The sequence below is a fragment of the Pseudonaja textilis genome, chromosome 2, assembly GCF_049901715.1.
Source record: "Pseudonaja textilis isolate UNSWEBS1 chromosome 2, rPseTex1.2, whole genome shotgun sequence".
Classification (NCBI taxonomy): Eukaryota; Metazoa; Chordata; class Lepidosauria; order Squamata; family Elapidae; genus Pseudonaja; species Pseudonaja textilis.
Window position 1 is genome coordinate 126,973,848 of NC_141991.1, and position 22,636 is coordinate 126,996,483.

Here is a 22,636-nt window from a genome sequence, read left to right on the forward strand (position 1 = left end):
CTGAGCCATAAACTAACTACATTGGCTGGGTTTGGTAGATTAAGGTGTGGTTGGCTTGGCTAGTTTAATTCCGTGTGCTGTGACATTGCATGAGGGGAAAAATAAACTGTAGCCCATATTGGAAAAGCCATTGCTCATTTGAGCAAGAAACGCTCCCACCATATATTTCTCACGATAAATTAGTGTTCGCTAAAATTATGCTGATCCCCATTCAAAGATGGGAATACTGCATCTTTTTGTTGCTTTCTCTTTTATTGAAATAGCACGCATTAGAGTGAGAGAAAAAAGCCACAAGTCGAGCATGCGCCAAAGAATGAAAAGCGTTCGGGTTTAGAAAATGACGGGGCGGGGCCAAAAGGCGAGCATAGGCGGCTCAGATTCCAGGTGGGCGTGGTTATCTCTCTCCTTTTCTTGGCGCCGGAGGTACCAATTGCCGCAGCAGAAGCAGCAGGTGTGCGCAGCTAAGAGGTTTGGGGAGCGGCCGCTGCCGTTGAGAAGCCGAGGTAGCTGGAAAGAAATTATGTTTAGCTTATCTTGCTGGCATTTGTGACGCACATTTTATTTCACTGATCTTGCTTTTGCAAAAATGTAATTCGTCTCACTAGGATTAAGGTGCCTCTATGCGTATGATGTGTATGATACCGTATATCCGTTCTAAGGAATGGGAAGCTGTTCTCCCGTAGTTACTATCCGTCTCTGCAATAGTTACATTAATTAATTGTGAAATGCCTAGCACTCTCCTTCCTTTTATCCCTCCCGTCCTTTGGATGGGAGAAGAAAGAGCTGAGCAACTGTTAAAGGCTTGAATGTTTTAATTCGGGGCGGAGAGGGGGGCTTTGTAGGAGACTGTTAAAAGAAAGTAGTTTGTTGAACGGACCTAGTTGTCTGCAACGAACTGCCTATTGGTGTTCTTTTGCTGTTCAGATGCTTTGAATAAACAAATAGGTAAGTAATAGGAGTTCAGCAGATTAAACAGCAAGGGGCCCGGAAGCTCAGTTTGTAGGCAGATATATCTTACTCTCTGTGTGGGTCGTATTTCTGGCCTACAACATTACTTTTCTGGTTTTTATGTTGTAAGGAACTAGACATTTTTTTTCCTGTCAACTCTTTTAATTTCCTAGACATTTTTATACTGAAAAACTTTAGGTGGAGGCAGTAATAATGGGTTTGCCACTCTTTCCATATTGTGTACACAGTTGATCTTGCCTTTGTTTAGCAGTTTGAGAACACTAGATGCAGTTCATTTTCTCAGTATTAAACTATTCGGTGGTCAATATGCTGCAAATGTCCATATAGTGTTTTGAGTCTTTAAGAGCTTGAATCTGTTGGGACAAGCGGTTACTTAATTTTATGAAAGGCAACTTATCTGGATGTCTTTCAGCATTTTTTCCCCAGAATTCATTAGAATCTCAAGTAATCTGGACATTAGGGCAACTTTCCCCAACTTATTGCTTTCCAGATGTGTTGGCATTGTCTTCTATATTACCAAGTATGCTGGCTGTGATACATAGGAAGACTTGCCCCAATACAATTGCAAGGATATTGTACAAGGATATTCTACTGAGAAAGATTGCCTGAGAAATGTCTGTAGTATCTGTTATGTAGACTTAATAGGGTGCAAAGTTGTTGACCTATTGCTTCTAGTGCTGCCCTTAGTGAAGTGATGATTGTTTCTCTCTTTAGCTGATAGTAATCAAAAGTTCTACTTTCTATATACCATCAATATAATATTCTTTATAGATAATCGGAGTTGGAAGGGACTTTGTAGATACTTGCAAGGGAAACAAGTTAGTAAAAATCTTTCTTCAGCCCAATATTGTTTGTTTTTATTTATTGGATTTGTTAAGGCAGACCAACTACATTAAAACTGTAAAATGCAATCTAATAAAAATTACCATGATGTCTGAAAAATTGTAGTATTGGTTAAAGGTGTAAATCCTGCTTATTCCAAGATTGACTAATTCTTAACCAAAGGCAGCTGAAAAAAGGGTATATAAAAAGAACCAGTCTGTCTATGGCTTGTTAAAGCTCAAGGTGTACCTTTAAAATCTAAAAATTTCTTCTGACTGAGTTATGTCCTTGACTCACCTTTCTCCCTGAACACTGGAATACTCTGTAGGCTACAAATGCAGGAATTTCTAATACCTGGAATGGATTTTTTGTTGTTGTTCATAAAGGAAAAATATGCAGAATAATTGTTAATTGATAGTCAAAATACAGAGGGCTACCTGTGACCTTAAAATCTTCAATCATAATATTTACATTAATATACATTGTATTAGTACAAATACATACACTAACCTAAGTATTGGCTGTGGAAAAAGTTACAGTATACTTCGGTAAGTGTTCTAGTTTGCATTCACACATCACATGAATAATATAATAATATGCTTTGCTCTGATTACATGATGGGTAAACCCAACATTTAAGAATTATGTTTGAATCGGGCTACTATGGATTTTTCCACCAACTCTGGGTAATCCTTCTCCACCCACCCACCCTTTGGTCAATTGAGTTTAATGTTCCAAATCTGAGATTTATTATTCCAAATTTCAAAATTGCCTGTTACATATAAGCTGTTTTCTTTGTTAGTTAGAAACTGATGTTTCCTTCATTATAGCTTGATCGCACAATGCTAATTTATGGTTTACATTAACCATTGTTTGTAAACATACTGTAGTAGTGTGGGTCACTTATTGTGCAAGTTGCAAAGCATAGTCTGTAAAGTACAAAATGTAGCTTTGTACTATATATTAAGCAAGATCCAAAGAAAACATTTTGGATCTTGCTTAGTATATAGTACAAAGTTACCTTTTGTACTTTATAGACTATGCTTTGTAACTAGCACAATATGTGACCCACACTACTGTAGTATGTTTGTGACTAAGTTTGCAATGTATGTCATTTTCTTCATATATTATATTAAACCATAGTTGGTTAACATGCTTTTAATAACTATAAATTGTACCGCATGTCCTAAGCTCTAAACCATGAACTGGTTTTATAAGTCATGATGCCTGAATTCAAAATGGTGAGCTACTTGTTAATTGATAGTCAAAATACAGAGGGCTACCTGTGACCTTAAAATCTGTGACCTAAAAACTATCTCATTACTTAGCAAGAAATGTCAACTTGAGCTCCATATCATAATCATTTTAAAATTGTTGTGAAAGCAACCTGGCCAGAAAACAAGTTTATGGACCAATCACCAAAATTATCTCTAGTTAGGAAAGGATTTAAGCCTATTAGTGGCAGAAGCAGGTAATTGTACTATTGCAGATGTCTCTAATTTATGCCATAAATATTGCTGCTGAAAACAAGAAACTCTTTTATTAAGGGTGTTAAATGACCTCCTTGTATCCAAACATGAATCTGCAGATTCATTAGTGATTTGTTATCAGCTGTTTTGCCAAATTTTTAATAGTAAATGTCTTTTAACTCTCTTTTGATTTAGTTCCATTAAATGTTCTATTATCTGGAATAGGATATTTTGGAGAAACACATGTATTATTGTGTACTGCACAGCCACTAGAAACAGTCTCAGGAAGGAGGAAGTCATAAAAAGGGCTACATGGCTTATATCTCAGTTTCCTAAACCTTGGAGTTTCTGGGAGAGTTGGGCATTTATAACTAGCATTTCCAAGGTACGTGTGGAATGCTGGGAAAAAGAAGCCTAATAAATCGACAGGGCACTAGATTTAAAAAGACTGGTTTAAATTACGCTAACATTATTAGGTGTACCACTGAAGTGGTCTGGTAGTATAGTTTTTTTAAAGTCTAGGTTTAAAAAAAACATACCAAGTATATACTAGTTGAGAATTGTTTTTGTGTAAGGGCAAGTCTGATGTTGGTTTTCACCACCTTGTTTTTCCTTTTGGAATGATTGCCCTGGAGTAATCATAGATGAATTAAAGCAGACAGTTAGTAAGCCATAGTTATAGTATTAGGCCATTTGGTGTATCACTTTTAATTGACCATTCCGATATACCAGGTAGCTATTTTGGGTGAATTTTCTTTTCTTTTTATCTAGTACCTTAAAAATATATTTTTCATAGCTATTGAATTGATCTTTAAACTGTCATACTTTTACTATTTTTACTAAAAAAGACATTTTACTCTGTTTAAGAAGTTATTTTTGATAGAGTTGTGGTCATCATTGTATAATTTATGATGGAATATTTCAGTTCATCAAGATCTCTTAGAATGTTATTATACTGTGATAGAATTTTATATTTGAGTTGGATATCCTAGTGAATGAATGGCCTTTAAAATTATTGGAATACTTGGTACATTTTCAGTTTAACTAACTCACAAAAGCCTGGACTTCTATAAAGATTATATGGTAAGAAAAGGAAAGCATTCAGGAAAAGACCTTTACTAGGCACCTTGAGTGAATGGGAATATAGCTTTGTAAGCTGCCAGTTAACCTCTTATTGTTAGCTTTGTACAGTATTTTTAGTCATTTATATGTATTTCAATAAAATATTCCTGAAAATAGTTCCTTAAGAGATAAGAAAAGTGGATGTTGAGAAAAAAATAGCTAAGAAAAAGATGGTAATAAATTAAAAATGATTCTGAAGCCATTATTATAGTAATGCATGTTCTGTTTTATTTCAAAACTGATTGATTTTGGCTTAATGTTTTATGTCAAGATATTATGGTGGTGGTTCATAAAGCATAGACTGTAAGTACTGTATATGGACTCATTCATGATTTATTCAGTATTTTATGATTAAATGAACTATGATCTACTGTAGTTGGTATATCCAGGCTCAATATATTATTAATATGCCAATTACAATAGTTCATAATTCATTTAATGAGTAATGAGTAATTACAAGATGAGTGATGTAACTTTTAACTATCACTTGTTAAAAAGTTTTAATTATTTTTATTTATGTGGTCTTGAATAAAGAGTAGAACTTAAAGCTATTGAATTCTTGTCTGCTACATTTTATCATTGTGACTCTTCACTAAAGTTGTTTTATATAATTGCTGCATAACAATTCATTGTTCATATTCTTTCTTGTTTCAAAGTCTTCCTTAATTTATCTTCATTCTAGAGCACAAGATAAAATTTGTACAATGAAAATACACACAGAGAGAGAGGGTTTTTTTTTTCATTCTGACTATAGATTTAGTATTCTCTGAAGTCTGTGTCTGTCTTGCTGGGTTGTAGAACCAAACCAGACAGTTATAGAGGTGCAGATGACAGACTCAATAATTCCTCTGTAGAATTGAATCAGCAGCTCCTTGCACTGTTTGAGCTTTCTGAGTTGGCACAGAAAGAATATTCTTAGTTGTGCTTTTTTGATGACATTTTTGATGTTAGGTGTCCATTTTAGGTCTTGTGATATGATAGAACCTAGAAATTTGAAGGTCTCTACTGTTGATACTTTGTTGTCTAGTATTGCAAGAGGTGGTAGTATGGGAGGGTTTCTTCTAAAGTCTACCACCATTTCTACGGTTTTGAGTATGTTCAGTTCCAGATTGTTCCGGTTGCACCACGAAGCAAGTTATACAACCTCCGTCTATATGTGGATCCCTTGGAATATTCTGTATAAGTTCCTCTCTTATCCAGGAATGAATAACTTTGAAGAAGAGTAACATGACAGTTTCTTTATCTCTTTCAGGAGCTAACAGAGTTCTCCATAACCATAACAGGGTTTCTTTTACACCTCTCTGTGCTTTCAGATACCAACCTTGCTACAACATACAGTATTGCCAGGTTCTGCCAGCAATACTTAAAATATGTCAGAAGGTGATAAGCCAGTTTTAATAAGCATCTAGTTTATTTTAAAGTGATTTCTATTGTGATAGATTTAGTTTGTCATGCTCTTACTCCTATCCCTGTTTTTAGTCCTTATTAGATTTTTAAAATAATTGTTTCTATGTTTTTAGTTTTTGATGTGATTTCTTTATTCTAATGTAATCTTTTATGATTTTTAATTATTTGCATCTTGCACATCTTTAGCCACAAAAGTTTGATTTGATTGATCTGAGGTCTTCTAAGGAAGAATAATTGTACTTTAAAATTCTCTGTCTGCATATTTACTTAGCAAACCTTACAAAAAGCAACAAGTTGTAGTCTTAAAGAGAAAGGTCAATCAGTAAATCTTTAATCATTGAAACAACAGCAGAATCTGAGAGAAATCTTTTGATGTACTCATTATATCATATCCTTCCTAACCTGGCTGCATTTTGGCCATGGTACACTTTAATTTTTATCTGATAGTTGTACATTTCCCAGTGTCACTTTTAGTATTGGCGGCCATACAAATTTGATGAATACATTAATGAAATTTATACATTTCAAAACTATTAAAGGGTATTGCCTGGACGTAGCGCTTTTATCCTCTTACTGTACTGAGGGTTTAGCAATAGGTTAACCACTGGTTGGATTGAATTTTATAGAAAGTGGTCGTAGAACTTGATCCTGTGATCTGATCCAGCATAGCTATCTTATATTTAATCACATGCTGTGCAATGGATGTGCCTGTTGTTACATCTGTACACTCTTGGTGTCTCTGGCCTCATGCTTTCATAACTATTTTGGAATTATAGTTATATAATGTATGTTACTAAATTTCATGTAAATGGTTGGATTCTTGCAGTCTATAACACAACATATCTGATGTAATATCTGTTAACACACTAGCAGGATACCTGTGCTTTGCTATGAAACTGTGATCGGGCAAGATGCTCCGGAGTATAAGACGCACCTTAGCTTTTGGGGAGGAAAATAAGGAAAAAAAATTCTGCCTCTGCCTACCAGCATCCTTCAGTATTCATCTGGCTAGTGTCCTGAAAGTGTGTGAGAGTTGAGGGCTGTTTGGAAACTGAAACAGTATTTGCTCTGTGAGTAAGAAGGAGACAGCAAGGAGCCTGGCCGTGGCTTAGCTCAACTGTTCTGTACTAAAGCTGCTTGGTGCTCTGACATGAAAACTGAAAGTGAAACTCCTCTGCTTGTGTTTTGCATGTATTTGGCAACTGGCATGTGGAACAGATTTCTTTTCAGGTGGGGAGGGGGAGTAGAACTCCTTAGCATCAGAGCGTGTTAATAATAATGTATGAAATACTAATGCTCTGATGGCCATTTTGAAAAATCTTTTCTTAGCAAGCACCTAGAAGCCAAGAGGAACATACGTGCCAAATTTCAAATTTGTAGGCTTTACGGTTCTGGAGATTTTGTGATGATGTGTGAGTGGTATTTCGCTTTTAGATATATATAGATTATAGAATAACTAATGATTCTTGTCATGCAGATTAAAATCTTTGTTCTTTAGACAAAAGTACAAGCATGCATGAAAAGGGTGTTTGTACAGTGCACTATTGGGGCCGGATAGACACATTGTACTGTACTTGGTTCTTTAGGCTTAGATGTTGTAGAGGAAATCTTGTTAAAATAAATAGCAAAGAGCTTTTGCCAGGCATATGATTTTACAGAGAAAACTGGACTTGGCTCAGAGAGAGGGAGGATTGGCTACTTAACTTGCCAAATTTCATGCAGAGCTGTTTTCTTTATTATCTTGTTTTCTTAACTGTTTTAATAAGAGTGCATTTTGCCATAGAAGCTGGTTAAAATAGCTTAGATTCAGTGAAGTGACAAAATTTGGTGACTATTCTAACAGCATTTCAGTAAAACATGCTATTCACTTTTGTGTTTAGTTCTGAGGACACTGGCAATCAGTTGCTTAAAACTTTCTGTGCTTGATTTCAAGAAAAAAAACCAAATTTTGAACCACTGCCTTGTCATGCTTTCCATCAGGATTTCTAAAAATTACATTGGGATCATAAAACCTACCCATTCTGAAGTTTCAGTTTCAGTGGTGAAAGGTACAACCAACTTAGTTAGATGTTTGCTTTACGGATGAATGTTCCCATGTAAACATTAACTAGACAAAACACTTAATGTCCTGAACCAATCCTGGGAGTGCCTTGATAAGAGTTTGAGATGGAGAGCCACTCATTTAGTTTGCATTTGCAAATACTGTTCTGTAGGAACAATTAGGACTTTGAAGCCTCATCAGCTCTATGTAGGTGGGAAGGTCTGCTCCTGCACAGGAAACATGCATATTACCCTTACTATAGCTGCTTCACCTGTAGCAATCCTGTGCTCTTTGATTGGCTATAATAGCTCTTTTAAGACATGACATCTTCGTTTTCGGTAACAGCAGAACAGCTTAGATTCTTCCGATGTTGATGAATTTCCAAACAAATAGTCTGGCTTAATTATCTGATAACTTGATGTTATGCCAACAGCTGTGGTTGGCATCTTCAGAGGTGAAAGTGAGCTGCCAAGAAGCATTCTAGAGAGCAGATCAATTTCAGCTCTGAAGAAGCCAGCCACAGTTGCTGGCAAAACATTGGAATATCATTTTGATGTTGGCCAGGAAAGCCTACATCTATAAATTAGCTGCTGCTGTGGTTCAAATGAAATTGGTGTGAACCTGGTTTGGAGCATCAGCACTAGATCTTTGAGGAGGGCAGTTTCCCATTTGCAGAAACACTCAGCTCTTTGACTTTCTATCCTCGCTCTACCTGATAAACTATTTTTAATGTTATATTTTTACCCATTAGTCTTCTAAAATTAAAGAGAGAAACAGCTTGCCACTGTCCCTGACAATTACCAGGGTTCTTCCTTTTTAAGCTTAGTGGAATGGAAATGGCTCTGGGGAACAGCCTTTCAACATCTCTGAAAATGCACATTTTCGTCAAAAATTAATCACTACTGTACCTTCCTTCATTCTTGCCTTTCAGTAACTTGTTTGATGAAAAGGTACAAGAACTTTGGCACCATTGAAAGTTTACAAAATTTCTATGCCTTTACTAAAAGTATTGTCCTTGTGGATACATATTTTTTTCCTTATAATCAACATGTGAATTATTTTGGTGCAGATTTATGTTAGTTAAGGAAAGGAGGTGGCATTCCTGGGTAATATTTCAGTAGGTACTGGTAATTTTTGATTTTGCTGGCCACCATAGAATTTGATATGAAACCCTGGGTGGTATGTGCCGAACATGGTGTAAAAATATAACCTAAAGCTGAAAGACAATAATTGAAATATGTCCCATAGAAATCCCTATTTAAAAACAATCAGTTCTCATCTTGGCATCTACATTGTTCTTAGCTATTAAAATTTTGCATTTGTGGTGGTACTCTGTAGCAAAAGGTGTTTAAAATCAGAAGGATGCATAAATCCGTAGGGCTGTGCAAGATTCAAAAATTATTTGGAAGAAATGCTCCAGCCGTTGTATGAATGATAATACCTGTCTTTAAGTTGTAAAGCAAACTGTTTTTTTTTTCCAGGCTTCTTTGTGACCTTGCAGAAAAGTACTGCATCATTAACCCGTACAATTGACCCAACGGATTCCCTAAAGCAAGGGTAGCTTTCTTTCAGATTCCTATGGAAGCCAGAAAAAAGGCAGGCTGGCTTAATTAATAGCTATACTTACATAAGGACTGAAGTATTTTTTGTGAATCATTCTGAAGCATGCTCAGCCCTATAAATTAACATTGTAAGGAAGAAATTTGTGCTTTAAATATTGCGTTAATGTGTGACTTTGACACTTCACCTTTGTAAAGTGTATATGAAATAGCCCTCTTAATAGCAGGTAAGGCAAGAGAGACCAAGGGAGTGCTGGTAAACAAACACTTCCTGGGAACTGCTCAGCTTTGTTTTAGAACAACATGTGCAGCTATTCGGATCTAAAGCAAAAAGTCCTTTGGAAAGGTTGTGGGCATGGTTATTCTAGAAGTTGTCATTGCTTTAAAGAAGCCTCAGGATTCCTGGAAAATGTGTATCTGAATTGAGGAGGAAATGAGAGTATGTAATAATTTGTTGCATGCTGTGTGGACATCCTTAACTCAAAACCATATTGCTGTGGGAAATGCAGAGCTACCACCCAAACTTAGGAAAAAATGTGTTCTTATGGAAGCATTCAGAGTGCACCTATACCCTCTTTGAAAGACCTTTCTTGCCTCTGAATTACTGTATCTTTCAAAGTTCTCCTGCCTCAGTTCAAAGATGAGAGGTGCTTTATATCTTGCGAAGAAGTAGTAATCCTACCAATAGAGACTTTATACCTGATGTATTTTGCAAATGGCCCCCTCAGTCACACACATACATTACAAATCTGTTACTGTTACTATTTAGCAGATACTCCAAAATCCCACCACCTCTGCAACTTTAGGATGCCAATTTTATTTCTTCTCTTGTGACTGCTTATGGAGTCGGATCTGCATTCCCATGTGCTTTTCTTCTGTTTTTCTGTTTCATTGGAGAGACTAAGTATTTGCCATGCATCCTGCGCTGCAGCTCACATTTCATGCTCCTGAAAGCAATCTGCAATCTGCCATTCGGGAAGACAAAATAAAGGAAAAGTGGATTAGGTTTCCAGTACATCAGGAAAGGCTTGCAAATTGAATGGGTTATGTTGTGACACAACTTAGTTTGAAATAAAATTTGAATCTTCCAGAGACAGAGATCATCTTACACAGTTAGATGTATGTATACACAGTTGCAGGTATTGCCCCAGTTCAGAGGATAGCATTTCCTTTGCACTTTTTATGCCTGCTCACGATCAAATGAAGATGCTGAACAATTTTAGTATATTATTATATGATTATTAAGGGTAGTGTACAAATGGAAAAAACTAACAATGATGCAAGATATAGTTAAGCAGATTAAGAAACAGCAAAGGAAGTAACCCCACCAAAATTTAAAGGATTGATAAAACTAAAACGTACTTTATACTTTAAACAATGTAATTTTGTTTAGAGGAGTGCGGATTCTAAGAACTGTTACATAATGCAGTACGAAGGGCTTAAATTACAAACAAAAACTTTCTGTTCTAAATGTTATATAAAAACCCATCTGTATGTTGCACGTTTCAGACTTCTTATATGAATAGTCGACCCTTTCCTTGTTAGCCACTTGAATGGGGTGAAAATTCTTACATTCTACAGCCTAGTTTTTGCCTTATCTCCATTCAGTGGACTCTCAGTAGAAGCAACAGCTTCAGTTTCTTGAAGAGAGTTTGAATAGCTCATTTTGTTTTCAATATGCTTCACTAGGTCTCCTATATTTGCAAATGCACATTCTCTATAATTGGCACATTTTTCTGTTCCTGTTATGTCGGAGAATAGACAGTCTATTCCTTCTGCCAGTCCCCACCCAGGGGGATAGGACTTCTTCCAGGGTTTCTACAGTTGAGCCATTTTCCTCACTAAGCAGAGTGGAAGAACCAGTTTCTGAACTTCCTGTGTACAGTGTCTTGCTCTTGTTGGACTTCAGCATCCGTGTCTGAAACTGGAGCTACTTCCTGGGACTCATTTGCTAAAGCAATGCTGGTTGATTACAAGTTCCTACACAGGAATGCCTAAAGCAAGAAGTCAAAAATGAATTCTCCCCCTTCTCCCTCTCTGTAATTTTTTTCTTGGAATCCCTGGGGAAGGTAAGGACAGGAAAAAACAGACATCTCATCAATTGCCTGAAGATGAGGCCTGCATTATTTATTTTATTACATCATATTTTTATTCCTCCAAGCGGATTTACAATTTTCTCTCCCTTTTTTAATCCTTGTGGCAGGCAGCTTTGTAGCTACCCTAGCACAACATTTTAAAGCATAAATATGGTTGAAAACTACAAGACTAAATTAAAACCATGTTATATCTTTCTTCTGTGAATCAAACCATCACGTTGTCACACTGTGGTTTGCTTATGCTTTGTTTATTAAGCAAAAGCTTCATTTTGTGTCAGTTGTGGGTTAAGGGTGCCATACATTTAGGTGACACATTGTTTAATGACCACAAGAGTTGGTTTCAGGAAACATGTTAAGCCGCAAAGAAGTATATGCAATTCGGTAGCCTGTATAATTACTGTACAGCCAACAAATCATGGGGTATTTAATTTATTATTAAATAATTTGCATTTAGCTTGATTTTCAGCATATATGTACATATTTTATGGCTTAATAGAGCATTGGATAGGTATTTCTGTACGTTTCTTTGGTGGATAGTAATTGGCTCAGGGTTCCCAATAAGTTTCACAATGAAGAAAGACTTTGAAACTGGGGCTCTGAACCTTACCGATCAACCCTATTAGTGATTGTCTTATTTCTTAAAGTGCCCTTTAATCATATCATGAGACATCTAATGCAGGTTGTGGTGGTTTGGAGTACTTTAAGCATCACTTGGAGATTAAGCCCTAAATCTTTTCCTCATATGTTGATAAAAGTTATCAATTTGGGGAAAAAATCGAGTTCATTCAAGCTACTCCATGCATGAAATAAGCTGTACCTCATGAAAACATCTGCTGTAAATGAAATTGTTAGTCTCAAATATGCTACTAAATTTTCTGAATCCTAGATCAGTCCGTAAAACAATGTTTTTATAGTAAAATATGTTAATTTATTAGGTATAAACATTTTAATCACCCACATAATCAGTACATTAATAGTATATTGTCTCTCTCTCTCACACACACACACATACATATATATAATATGCAGGTCTTGGCGTGTTCGGGTCTTTTCCTGTGTAAGATTGATAGTATCTTGGCAATGTTTAGACGAGGTCCCACTTGCCATCTTCAGGCTGGTGCTTTCGGCTTCGTGCTTGTGTGAGCAAAGCGTGATCGGAGCTGCCGTCTCTCTATAAATACTGCTGGGGAGGTTGGTTGTGTTGTCATTTCTTGATTAGTTGATGGAGTTGCTGTTTGCAGATTGGCTGGCTTTTTCGTAAGAACATGTGTGGCTGAGGTATTGGCTGTGTGTCTATCAGCCAATACCTCAGCCCAGACAAACACAATACAGAAGCCTGATGATGGCAGATGAGATTCTGCCAAAACATTGCTACAACTTTAAAAGCACAACTACAATGACGTGGGAAAATACCAGAACAAAGCTGAATACCATACATACATACATACACATACACATATACATATATATATATAGAGAGAGAGATAGCGATAGCCATGGTAGAGTGATCATGTATGGGTTTACGCCATTATTTGGATGACTGGAGCATGCGAGACCAACTCAAAGCAATAGAGGCAGAAATATTTGTTCAGGAAATTGTCAGCTTACACATCATATGCCAGCTCTAAAGAAAACACAGTAAGATACAGAATATACCAGTCTCACAACAAAAAATGGCTTTCAAAACAACCAATAAGTTTCCATATAAAGGCAATGTCACTCCACTGGAAAGTGCCAGGAGGTATGAGAATGCTCCTAAGATGAGTTTTGTCAAGCTTTAGAATGCTTTAAAATGTAGGCATACTTCGGAGCTATCTCAAACTATTACAGTTGGCATCTTGCCTTTGTTCTTCTGGAACACAAAGTTAGTCTATCCAGATAAACCTTTAGTTGTACATGTATGGATGAGAAAATTCATAAGTGAAGAACTTGTACAGCTTATCACTGTTTGTGTCAGGGTTTTTTTTAAGGAACAAACAGCATTAAAGGTACTTTCCATCTTCAAACACAATGGGTTTTTAATACACATTATGATTATTGTGATCATCTATGTCACAAATAGCCTGCATCTACATAACCTGTCTTTCATCCCCATTCTCCTCACCCCATTCCAATTTAAATTCTACTTCAGTCTAGTCACTCCATGTATCTCAAAGGATGAATGGCAGCTTACAAAACTTTTTAACAACATTGGTTAGTTGGAAAAGGTGCTGCAGCCTCAGTATAACATTCTTTGGTATAATTTTGCAATAAAACCTTTTTTCTGGTATTGGACTGTCCTCCATATTAGTAAGCAAATGAATTAAAATACACTTTTCTGCATACCTTTAAAAATTAGCCTAAAAACATGAAAAAGACTACAGCCTTTTTCTTAGACTCTACAGTCTAAGAAACTTAAGAAAACCTACTACTAAAACTTCTTTGTAAGATTTATATGTAAGGTTCGTTATAGTGAACATTTTAGTTTTCAAAGAAAAATGTTCAAGGGAAAAAGTGTAATGCAATACTTAAAACCAGAGCAACAGAATAAATTCAGTTCAGCCATTCTGCACTGCCAACAGATGTTTTCTGGAGTAACCTGTTGCTAGCAAATTATTATAATTGCATGAAATTGTGATTGAAATTTGAAAAATCAGTTCTAAAGAGGCAGATTGTAGCAGGGAAGTTATCATTGACTGCTTTCATTCTTTTGTTTTGTCTTTCTAAAACTCCTACCATCTTCTCAAGCTGAAAAGTACACAACAACCTGATAAGATAGTGCCAATGCAAAAAAAAAACAACCCACCGGCAATTTGCACATGTCCCCAAGTCCATGTCATAATTAAGTAGATATGGTATTTCATGGGTGTCAAACTTGCAGCATCACTTTGTTGTCACGTGAGGTTTTGCGATGTTTTTCCCCTTCGTGGAGCTGGGGTGGGAGTGGCCTGAGCATGATGCATCTGGGCCACAGGCCAACAATTTGGCACCCCTGCTATATTTGAACAGCAGATGTCCCATGTCCAAAGCACTCATTGCACTACATTGGCTAAATGTTATGTGATGACACTGAATCCTGGAATTTAGGTGAAAAGTGAAAAATACAGATAATGTGAGCAGTTTCTCCCATGTGCAATGAATACATTGTCACATAGCATTATTCATGTTAGCAAGATAGAAAACATGACACATACTGCATGAAATAATACTTTACATCTTTCAGAGAATCTTGTTTCCCGGGAACGGTAACGTATCATTCCATGGCAATACTGATTGGAAATTATGGATGTTGCAATCTATTTTATCTAGAGGATGGGAAACAGATATTTCAGAGAGAATGTTTTCTCAAAATTTTAACCGAAAGTTGTATTCTAATCTTCTTGGGGTCTAGCATGAAGTTCAAAAAGTGGGTAAGTGGGGAGTTACTATGACTCAAAGGAGATGGAGAGTATTTCTATGTAAAAATCAGTCTGTCATTTTCATTCTCCGATAGGCATTACTGCATTTCAGAATGGAGCCATCTCCATTTAACCGAAGGCAATGGGCTTCACATTCACTGAGGATAACCGCCAAAGAATTGTCTCTCGTCAACGCGAATACATCATCGGCTCTCCTACAGAGGTTCTCCAAGTAAGTTCTGTTGGAATTTTCAGGCTATGATTTTATTTATCAAATAAAAAGTTATTTTTAAGATACATATTGCTATATCCCTTACTTTAGAATACCATGTTTTAAGACTTGATGTATGAAGTTTTTTTCCAACTCACAGCAGTTAGTGAGCTGAGCCTGCAGTAAAACTTTGTGCCCAATATCAGTTTTCCTAAAGATATTTAGTAAACATAGAGAAGGCATACGTTTACACACAAAATTTTAGTCATTAATATTCCAGAACTGCTGTAATTACGCATATCCATGTGAGATGCAAATTGATAAATATCAGAGCTTCCTAATGAGAATTTTCAGCCTTGGAGTAGAGGTGCGGAAGGGGATTGAGAAAGTGTAATATGTGTGCCTGTGTATGAGCAGAACAAAATCCTTTCAACTCACAATAAGCAACTACTCCTTCCCTGAATACTCTTCAACCAATACAACATTTTTTCTTTTCTTTTTTTTTTCTAGCCAAGTGGCACATTTTAAACAAAATATTAAATTGGAGTTACCCATACTTTTTATTTCCTAAGAATGCTTAGAAAGTAAACACGGACAACCCCGCCCCCCAAGGATTATTGCTATAATCTGATATTTTACTTAGCATTTATTGTTTCTGTTGTTATTGTTTGTGAAAATTCCCCTAATATCTGGTGGCCAACATCAGCAGGGGAAATGTCTGACATTTTGGGTCTACTGGCACTGCATTGCATATTCCCTGGCTTAGCTAATGGAATCATCATTAGCTTGGTACAGGAATGAATATTTAAAGTGGAAAGAATTTTACTATGTATTTTTCAGGAATTTGCTTTCTTCCTTTTAAAATTTTATTATTAGATATGCAATTAAAAGGTGATGAGTAGATAATAGGGTTGACAAAAATAGCACAAGCTTGAGCTGATGAGAAACAAATGGGAATAATGGGCCTAGATTTAAGGATCTTTTCTTGAAATAATGCAGATTCTCTGAGCTGCTGCCCTGTTTCTAAGGGCCTGAGGGGGTCGAATGTGGTGGTGGCAGCTAGTTTACCTTGGAGATTTTGGCTGCTCAGTTCACATGCCCTATCAAACTAAATTTTGCTGCACTTTATATATGTTTGATCTCCGTATGTAACTATAGTTTAGTCAGATGTATTTTGTTGTTTTCTAGTTGGTCTGTGCTCCAATTTCTGTGCTGGCTCAACATCTGTAATTTTGGATGGTTGGTTTACACATGACACTAAATTTGAGTTAATATAAAGCTTTTGAACCACATTTCTGTGTATTAGACAATTATGTTCCTTTGTAGAAAGAAAAAAGCAGGGAAGTGAGAAAACTGTATTTTTGTTCTTAGGAAAGTAAACGTCATTGTAACTAAGGAAAGAAAGCCACAATTGGCAGCATATTCTGCCTTAAGTGTTTTCAGGAAATGCCTTCCCTGAATTCCTGAGAGAAAGAGAGCACAAGTGAGCATAGTTCAGTTTAAAATTTCCAAAGGAGACAGGACAGAATTGAAAAGGCCTGGCTGTTGTAACCCAATCTTTCAGCAATTTTACCTGCCACTAGCATGGCAGCACTTCCACCACAGGCTGAAATTAGATCGGATTATCCATGGACTTGTTCAAGATGGACCAGGAAAGGCTTACACTCTGAATATTCTCAACACCCAACAGCTTCAGCAGGGAGGCTCTTTCATATACAGAGGTTGCTGTAATTGATGGACTGATATTTTAATTCTTGATGAAAAGTTCCTACAAGGATAGCCATTGTCCACCTAGATACCTCTCCAGTGCTCCCCCAAGCTTTTTGTCCCAATATATTTTTTAAAAATGAATTTAGTTTAATTTAAAAAAAAATGAAAATTAGTATCTGACAGCTGATAGCTTCCAGCATCACTTTTATTTTCAAGCATACTCCTAGGTCCCATCAGTTTGATGGAAAAGAAGCGTATCAGGTAAGAACCAACGCCCCTTTTCAAGCATACTCCTAGGTCCCATCAGTTTGATGGATGGCTGCAAGAGAGTGCCTTGTTTAAAAATATGTGTGTCTTTCCTTAAAACAAAAAGTGCTCCATCACTGGAGATTTTCCAGAATAGGCTAGACAAGCATTTGACCCAGATGGTATGAGGTCTCCAGCCTTGAGCAGGGATGTTGGACTAGATGATCTACAAGATCCCTTCCAGCCCTATGATTCTATGAAATGGACAAAAGTAGAGGAAGCATCTAATATAGGAGAGGAGCTAAACTCAAGTGCTTTGTGTTGTGTGTTGTTTGGCAACCACTATTTCATAAGGGCACACAGAACTATTTTTAAAAATTCCAAATAGACTAAACAGGCTAAAAAGTGAGGAGATTCTTATTCCCCATTGCAGTTATGTACACCTGGATTTTTCAATGATTGTATGTTGATCTTTGCTAATGGCATTGCAATACCTCCAATTAGAATTTAACTTGACTCCTTTTAGGCCATACAGTGGGATCACAAATAATTTTGAATTCTCAGAAATGTATAATTTGACAAGAGGCTGGCTGGTTCATACCATTAAGCCACATTTTGGGCAAATTAACCCCCATTAAGCCATATTGACAAACCCAGAATGCTAGTGTAATAAGTCACTTCTGCATATATAAGCTTTTTAGCTTTGAATTTGCTTATTAAAAGAGTTGACTGCAGATTAGTACAAAGGCTGAGAGAAGGTTAATCACAGATATTGTCAGAGTATCGGAAAGAAACTTTAAGAAGATGCAATATAGTGAGAATAGAATAGAATAGAATAGAATAGAATAGAATAGAATAGAATAGAATAGAATAGAATAGAATAGAATAGAATTCTTTATTGGCCAAGTGTGGTTGGACACATAAGGAATTTGTGTCGGTGCAAATACTCTCAGTATACATAAAAGAAAAGATACATTTGTCAAGAATCATAAGGTACAACCCTTAATGATAGTCATAGGGTACAATAAGAAATCAAATCATACTAGGAAACAGTCAATATAAATTGTAAGGATACAAGCAACAAAGTTACAGTCATACAGTCACAACTGGGAGGGGATGGGCGGTAAGGAGTGATGAAAAGATTAATAGTAATAGTAATGCAGATTTTGTAAATAGTTGGACAGTGTTAAGGGAATTATTTGTTAATAATTAATAATAATTTGTTAAACATATCTGATAACTTTACTTGCCTGCTAAATTTTTTCCTGTTCAATGTATTGTTATTTCAGCAGAATGTTACTCCATTTTTCTAATAGGGTTTTAATTATTAAAAGCTACTCCCAAAAGTGCAACTACAGGGGTGGCAATATAAATCTTTAAATGATTTCTGCATTTGCTTGGATTAGGCTGCAGACTAATCTAGTCCAAGGTGATACATTCTCTGAAGAAGAACTACCTTTTAAAAATGTAAATTTGAGTTCTCTGGTGTCAGAACTGGCCAAATTATTGTGGCATAGAAGGCAGAAAATCCTACAAGTCTTTTTCTCTGGAATAAATAATAAATGTAGTTTTCAGTAAGGGAAAGACAGCCTTGCCTTTATTTATTCCTAAAGCGTGAGACAATGAGCAGCTTTTTCTCCTGGCTCTTTCAATTATTGGCTGTGGAGACTCTATATGAGGTCTCCAAACTCTGTATAGGTACAGCCAAAATTAGGACCAGGGACTTGGTTGCTAAGCAAAGTGGTCACTAAGTGAAACTATGAAAGTATTTAGTTCAGATTCTTTTGCTTTACAGACAGGCCAAGGTCATAAATGCAAACATTAGTTGTAAAGTTATTTTCTTCCATCACCATTGTAACTGCATATGATTAGAAAATGAGCCGGTTGCTAAATGGGTGCTATCTGCACCCTGTGAGACAGTGTGAGAGCTTCCAAGGCAGGGAGGGGGTCATCTGATCTTCATCTGATCACTCCCAAGAGCAGCCAGGTCAGAGAGGGAACAGATTATACTTCTATTGCTTTTTCCCATTTCCCTACCCTTCCCTTCCCATTGTAAATACTGCTAGCGGCACCCTGACTGACCTTTAAAACCCAATCAGTGTCAGATTTAGTTAATCCTTGGATCCCAATGTTGTAAGCTAAACTAGGAAGTAAAACCAAAAATTCCATAAAAAGGCATAGCAAAACACTTTATTCTTTACCTACATGAGTATCATCAGGGATCAAATATAATCTGAAGGAGAGTTTACTTTTTAATTATGTAGAAGAGCCATGTTGTCTGTTATAGCAAAAGGCATTAAGCTTTTGTGAATTGCAGCTTGGTTCATCTGATGCAAAAAATGGCTGGACTGATGTAGGATTTAAGTTCTTTTTAACAATAAACTTGAAGACAGAGATTGGGGGTGGGGGGTGTTGTTGTTGTACAGTAGCCTGATCTGGGAGTTCTTCTCACTAAAACTTTTAAATCCAGATTCTGCAACCAAAGCTTGCATCAGCTCACAGAGACATTGCTAGATTCTGATTTGTTCAGTGAACCACAAGTGGGTTTATACAACAGGTTGAAGCATAAACTATGGTTTACAAAGCAGAGAGGCCAAGCATACAAAGCTATTATCCTAAGTCAAAACATGGCATACTCATTTGAAAAAATAAAAACTACTCAAGTTTCTTGCACCAATTCATTTGGTAGAAATTTCGGCAATATATGAGAACAAACCAAATATCAGCCAGGAAACCGATGAAGCTGTCTATTCATTAAGATAATCCAGGTTTGTACCTGGATTTGAATAGCCCAAGACAAAAATATGGCTTGTCCGTCGTGATTGAAGCAGAATGTAAAACTGACAAATAGGCCATAGAAATCATTGCTCAGCAACTGTAGTAGAGAGACATGTCTATAGATCAAAAGCGTCCAATGTCAGGTCATAGCTAATGTCATCAGTGAGGCATCATGGAATATTTCTCTTCTCACAGGGATGTTTTTCATTATAGAAACTGGGAAATGGGGTCCATTTTTGCAACTTTGTGTTCCTGGGAGGAACAGTGGGACTTACCATAATTGAAACTGAGTAATAGTTCAACTTAAGCAGACTGAATGCTATATAGCTCAAAGTTTTGTTTCTAATCAGTGTTCCTCTTCCAGAGATGCTGTTTCAGCCTTTCTCTTAGTTTTCTTTTGAGCAGTGTTTCTGAGGCTTTGAGATGCGTAGACTTCAGGCAGGCTAGGGAATTCTGGGAATTGAAGTCCCTACATCTTAAAGTTGCCAAGCTTGGGAAGCACTGTTCTAGCTGGATCAGGTCTACAAGACCTGCAATTTCCAAAGTTCTACAGGACTTGAAGAGCATATTGTAGACATTTGAAGAGCACTAGGTGGTGAAAGCTGATGCAGGTATTTATATGTTAAATACAATATTTCACTGCCGGACTCTTGAAATGGAGTATTTGTACAAAGTAGTGAATAAATTACTGGGAAGCGAATTCCCCCTGATCGTGGAGGCATGCTGGGTCATAGTTATTGAGAAAATTCACGATCAGTTTTGATTGTATAAGATCCCTTAAAGCAATCTGAGCCAGCTGCCATTATCCCATCTTGATGAAGTGAGATTTCAGGACCCTATGTTGCTGATATGGATGAAAAAGCCAGGTAGAGGTATAGGGTAAAATTGTTCTGAGAGGGGTAGCACTCTGAGGCAGTTCAAAATTTTTCCTTACATTAGCTCAGGCATAAGATTGGGACAACCTGTGTATATATTAAAAAAAAATTGTATTCCATATTTCACTGGAATATCAAGTGACTATATTCTATGGACATCCTTTTGATCTAATCTATTTTGCCAGGAAAAGAATTTGAATTCTGTTGTATTCTACTGATTTTTCCCTATATTGTTTTTTTTTTTAATGGAAGCAGAAAAATGTATAATTGGTAATAGAATCTGTATCTGGAGGCTGCTAAAGAGGTGGCATAATTGCAAAGGGTAGGACAAAGGCTATCAGATCAGCCTTAGTCATGGGTGTGGTGATCAGCCTTTTCAAGAACAGTGACTCGCCTTAGGTTTACTGTTATCTCATCTGCTGGTTTTAACTTGTTCTGCAATTACTGCTTGGTATGTAAACGTGGAAAAAAGTCATCTTGAAATAATCTTCTGGCTTGAAGGCTTTTAATACTTCCTCATCAGAGGCCTCTGAGAGCACCAGAAGCTTCAAAATTAAATAGCTTTAAATTATTATAGATAGCTAATCCTATGGTGTAAATCAGTTGCACAGTGGATATCCTTGTTAATCTTTTACCACAAAATGTTATGCAATTTTTATTCATCTTTAAAGAATAAACTTTTATTGTGGGATAAACTTGTTGGATTTTGTCCTACTTTATCAAGGTGAGCCGTGAAGTATTAATGCAGCTGGATTACAATTCCTTTCTTTCTGTGGGTATATTTGCATATGGGCCGAGCTGGCTGCACAAAATTAGCACTTTTGCATTTTGCAAAATGATCTGTAATTGGTAAAAGTTCATATTATGATACATCTGTCACATGTGGCCCTTTAAAATATTTATTTTGTTTCATTTTGCATGGCATTTTCCTGGGTTTTTTTTCTTCATAAGATCACTTTTTTAGGTTCCCCTTCTTTTCTACTAAACTGTGATATCAATTACTTAAGCTTACTATTTAAACAATAATAATTCGTTTCTCAACATTTTGTATACTTATCATTGAAAAGTTTAGTGGTTGGAATGAAAATGTTTTTTTTTCCTACCTTTTGCCATCCTTTGCTGTAAAGGTACCAGAAGGCAGCTGAAGAAGCGGCTGCGGAAAAAAAAAGAAGCGTAAGTATTTTAAAATTGTTATGAATTCAGTAGTAGCATGACAACTGAATGGCATCTCAGTTTTTTTTTTTATCCCCTCTAGCAGTTACTCTTGAATTTCCTTAAAAGATTTTGTCCGTCTCCTCTTCCAGTGCTGACTGACAAATGTTCTTAGCCTTAGGCCTTAGTTTAGACCAGGGATGGGAATCATGGCCCCTTTATGACTTGTGGACTTCAACTCCAAGAATTCCTGAGCCAGGCAAGCTGGCTCAGGAATTCTGGGAGTTGAAGTCCACAGGTCATAGAAGGGCCGTGGTTCCCCACAGTTTCTTCTCTTCACACGAGGGTTGACGAATGAGAAAATCAAGTAAGTTTCCTGGTACTCAAAACATCTGAGATGCTAACTTATTTGTCCTAAATTCAAAGCACACTAGGCTGCTGTGTTCAACTTCAATGCAGTTACAATGCTAACTTTCAAATTTAGTTGCAGGCCGTCTGCATAATTCTGCCTCTCTGCTTGTGTTAATTTGTTTAGCTGATTCCTTATATTTATGTAAATAAGGTTGATCTTGGTTCTTGAATATATTTTGTTCAACAAAGTAGCAGTCTGAAGGGAAAATAAATAAAGCTAACATGCCATTGCTTTCCAAAATAACATCTTTACTATTCCAAGTAATACTTTCCAGCTGTTCAGAGATTTTTTTTTGTTATCAGATACTGTTTCTGACTCAAAGCTTCAGTTTTGAAATGGGAACATCATAATCCCACTTAAGCTTCGCCCCTCCCTCACATCTTGGAAAATT

General features: G+C 36.5%; 1 protein-coding gene and 2 long non-coding RNA genes across 6 annotated transcripts in view; 1 reads left to right on the top strand and 2 right to left on the bottom strand.

Annotated features, from left to right (window-relative positions):
* The first annotated feature begins 435 nt into the window (after nucleotides 1-435).
* The window catches only part of LIMA1 (LIM domain and actin binding 1), a 63,091-nt gene continuing 40,890 nt past the window's right edge, over nucleotides 436-22,636 (top strand). For all 4 annotated transcript variants that reach the window (XM_026717385.2, XM_026717386.2, XM_026717387.2 and 1 more), the window contains exons 1-3: nucleotides 436-503; nucleotides 14,957-15,093; nucleotides 21,809-21,854. In XM_026717385.2, coding sequence (XP_026573170.1) covers nucleotides 14,975-15,093; nucleotides 21,809-21,854 — 165 coding nt within the window. In that variant the 5' untranslated portion in view covers nucleotides 436-503; nucleotides 14,957-14,974. The remainder of the gene's footprint in view (nucleotides 504-14,956; nucleotides 15,094-21,808; nucleotides 21,855-22,636) is intronic.
* LOC148127068 (uncharacterized) lies at nucleotides 10,078-12,714 on the bottom strand. The gene is made up of 2 exons (XR_015741365.1): nucleotides 12,497-12,714; nucleotides 10,078-10,353 (listed from the first exon to the last, which is right to left on the bottom strand). It is a non-coding gene; the product is annotated as an uncharacterized LOC148127068 (long non-coding RNA).
* Nucleotides 14,259-21,892, bottom strand: LOC148127069 (uncharacterized). The gene is made up of 3 exons (XR_015741366.1): nucleotides 21,785-21,892; nucleotides 14,678-14,768; nucleotides 14,259-14,539 (listed from the first exon to the last, which is right to left on the bottom strand). It is a non-coding gene; the product is annotated as an uncharacterized LOC148127069 (long non-coding RNA).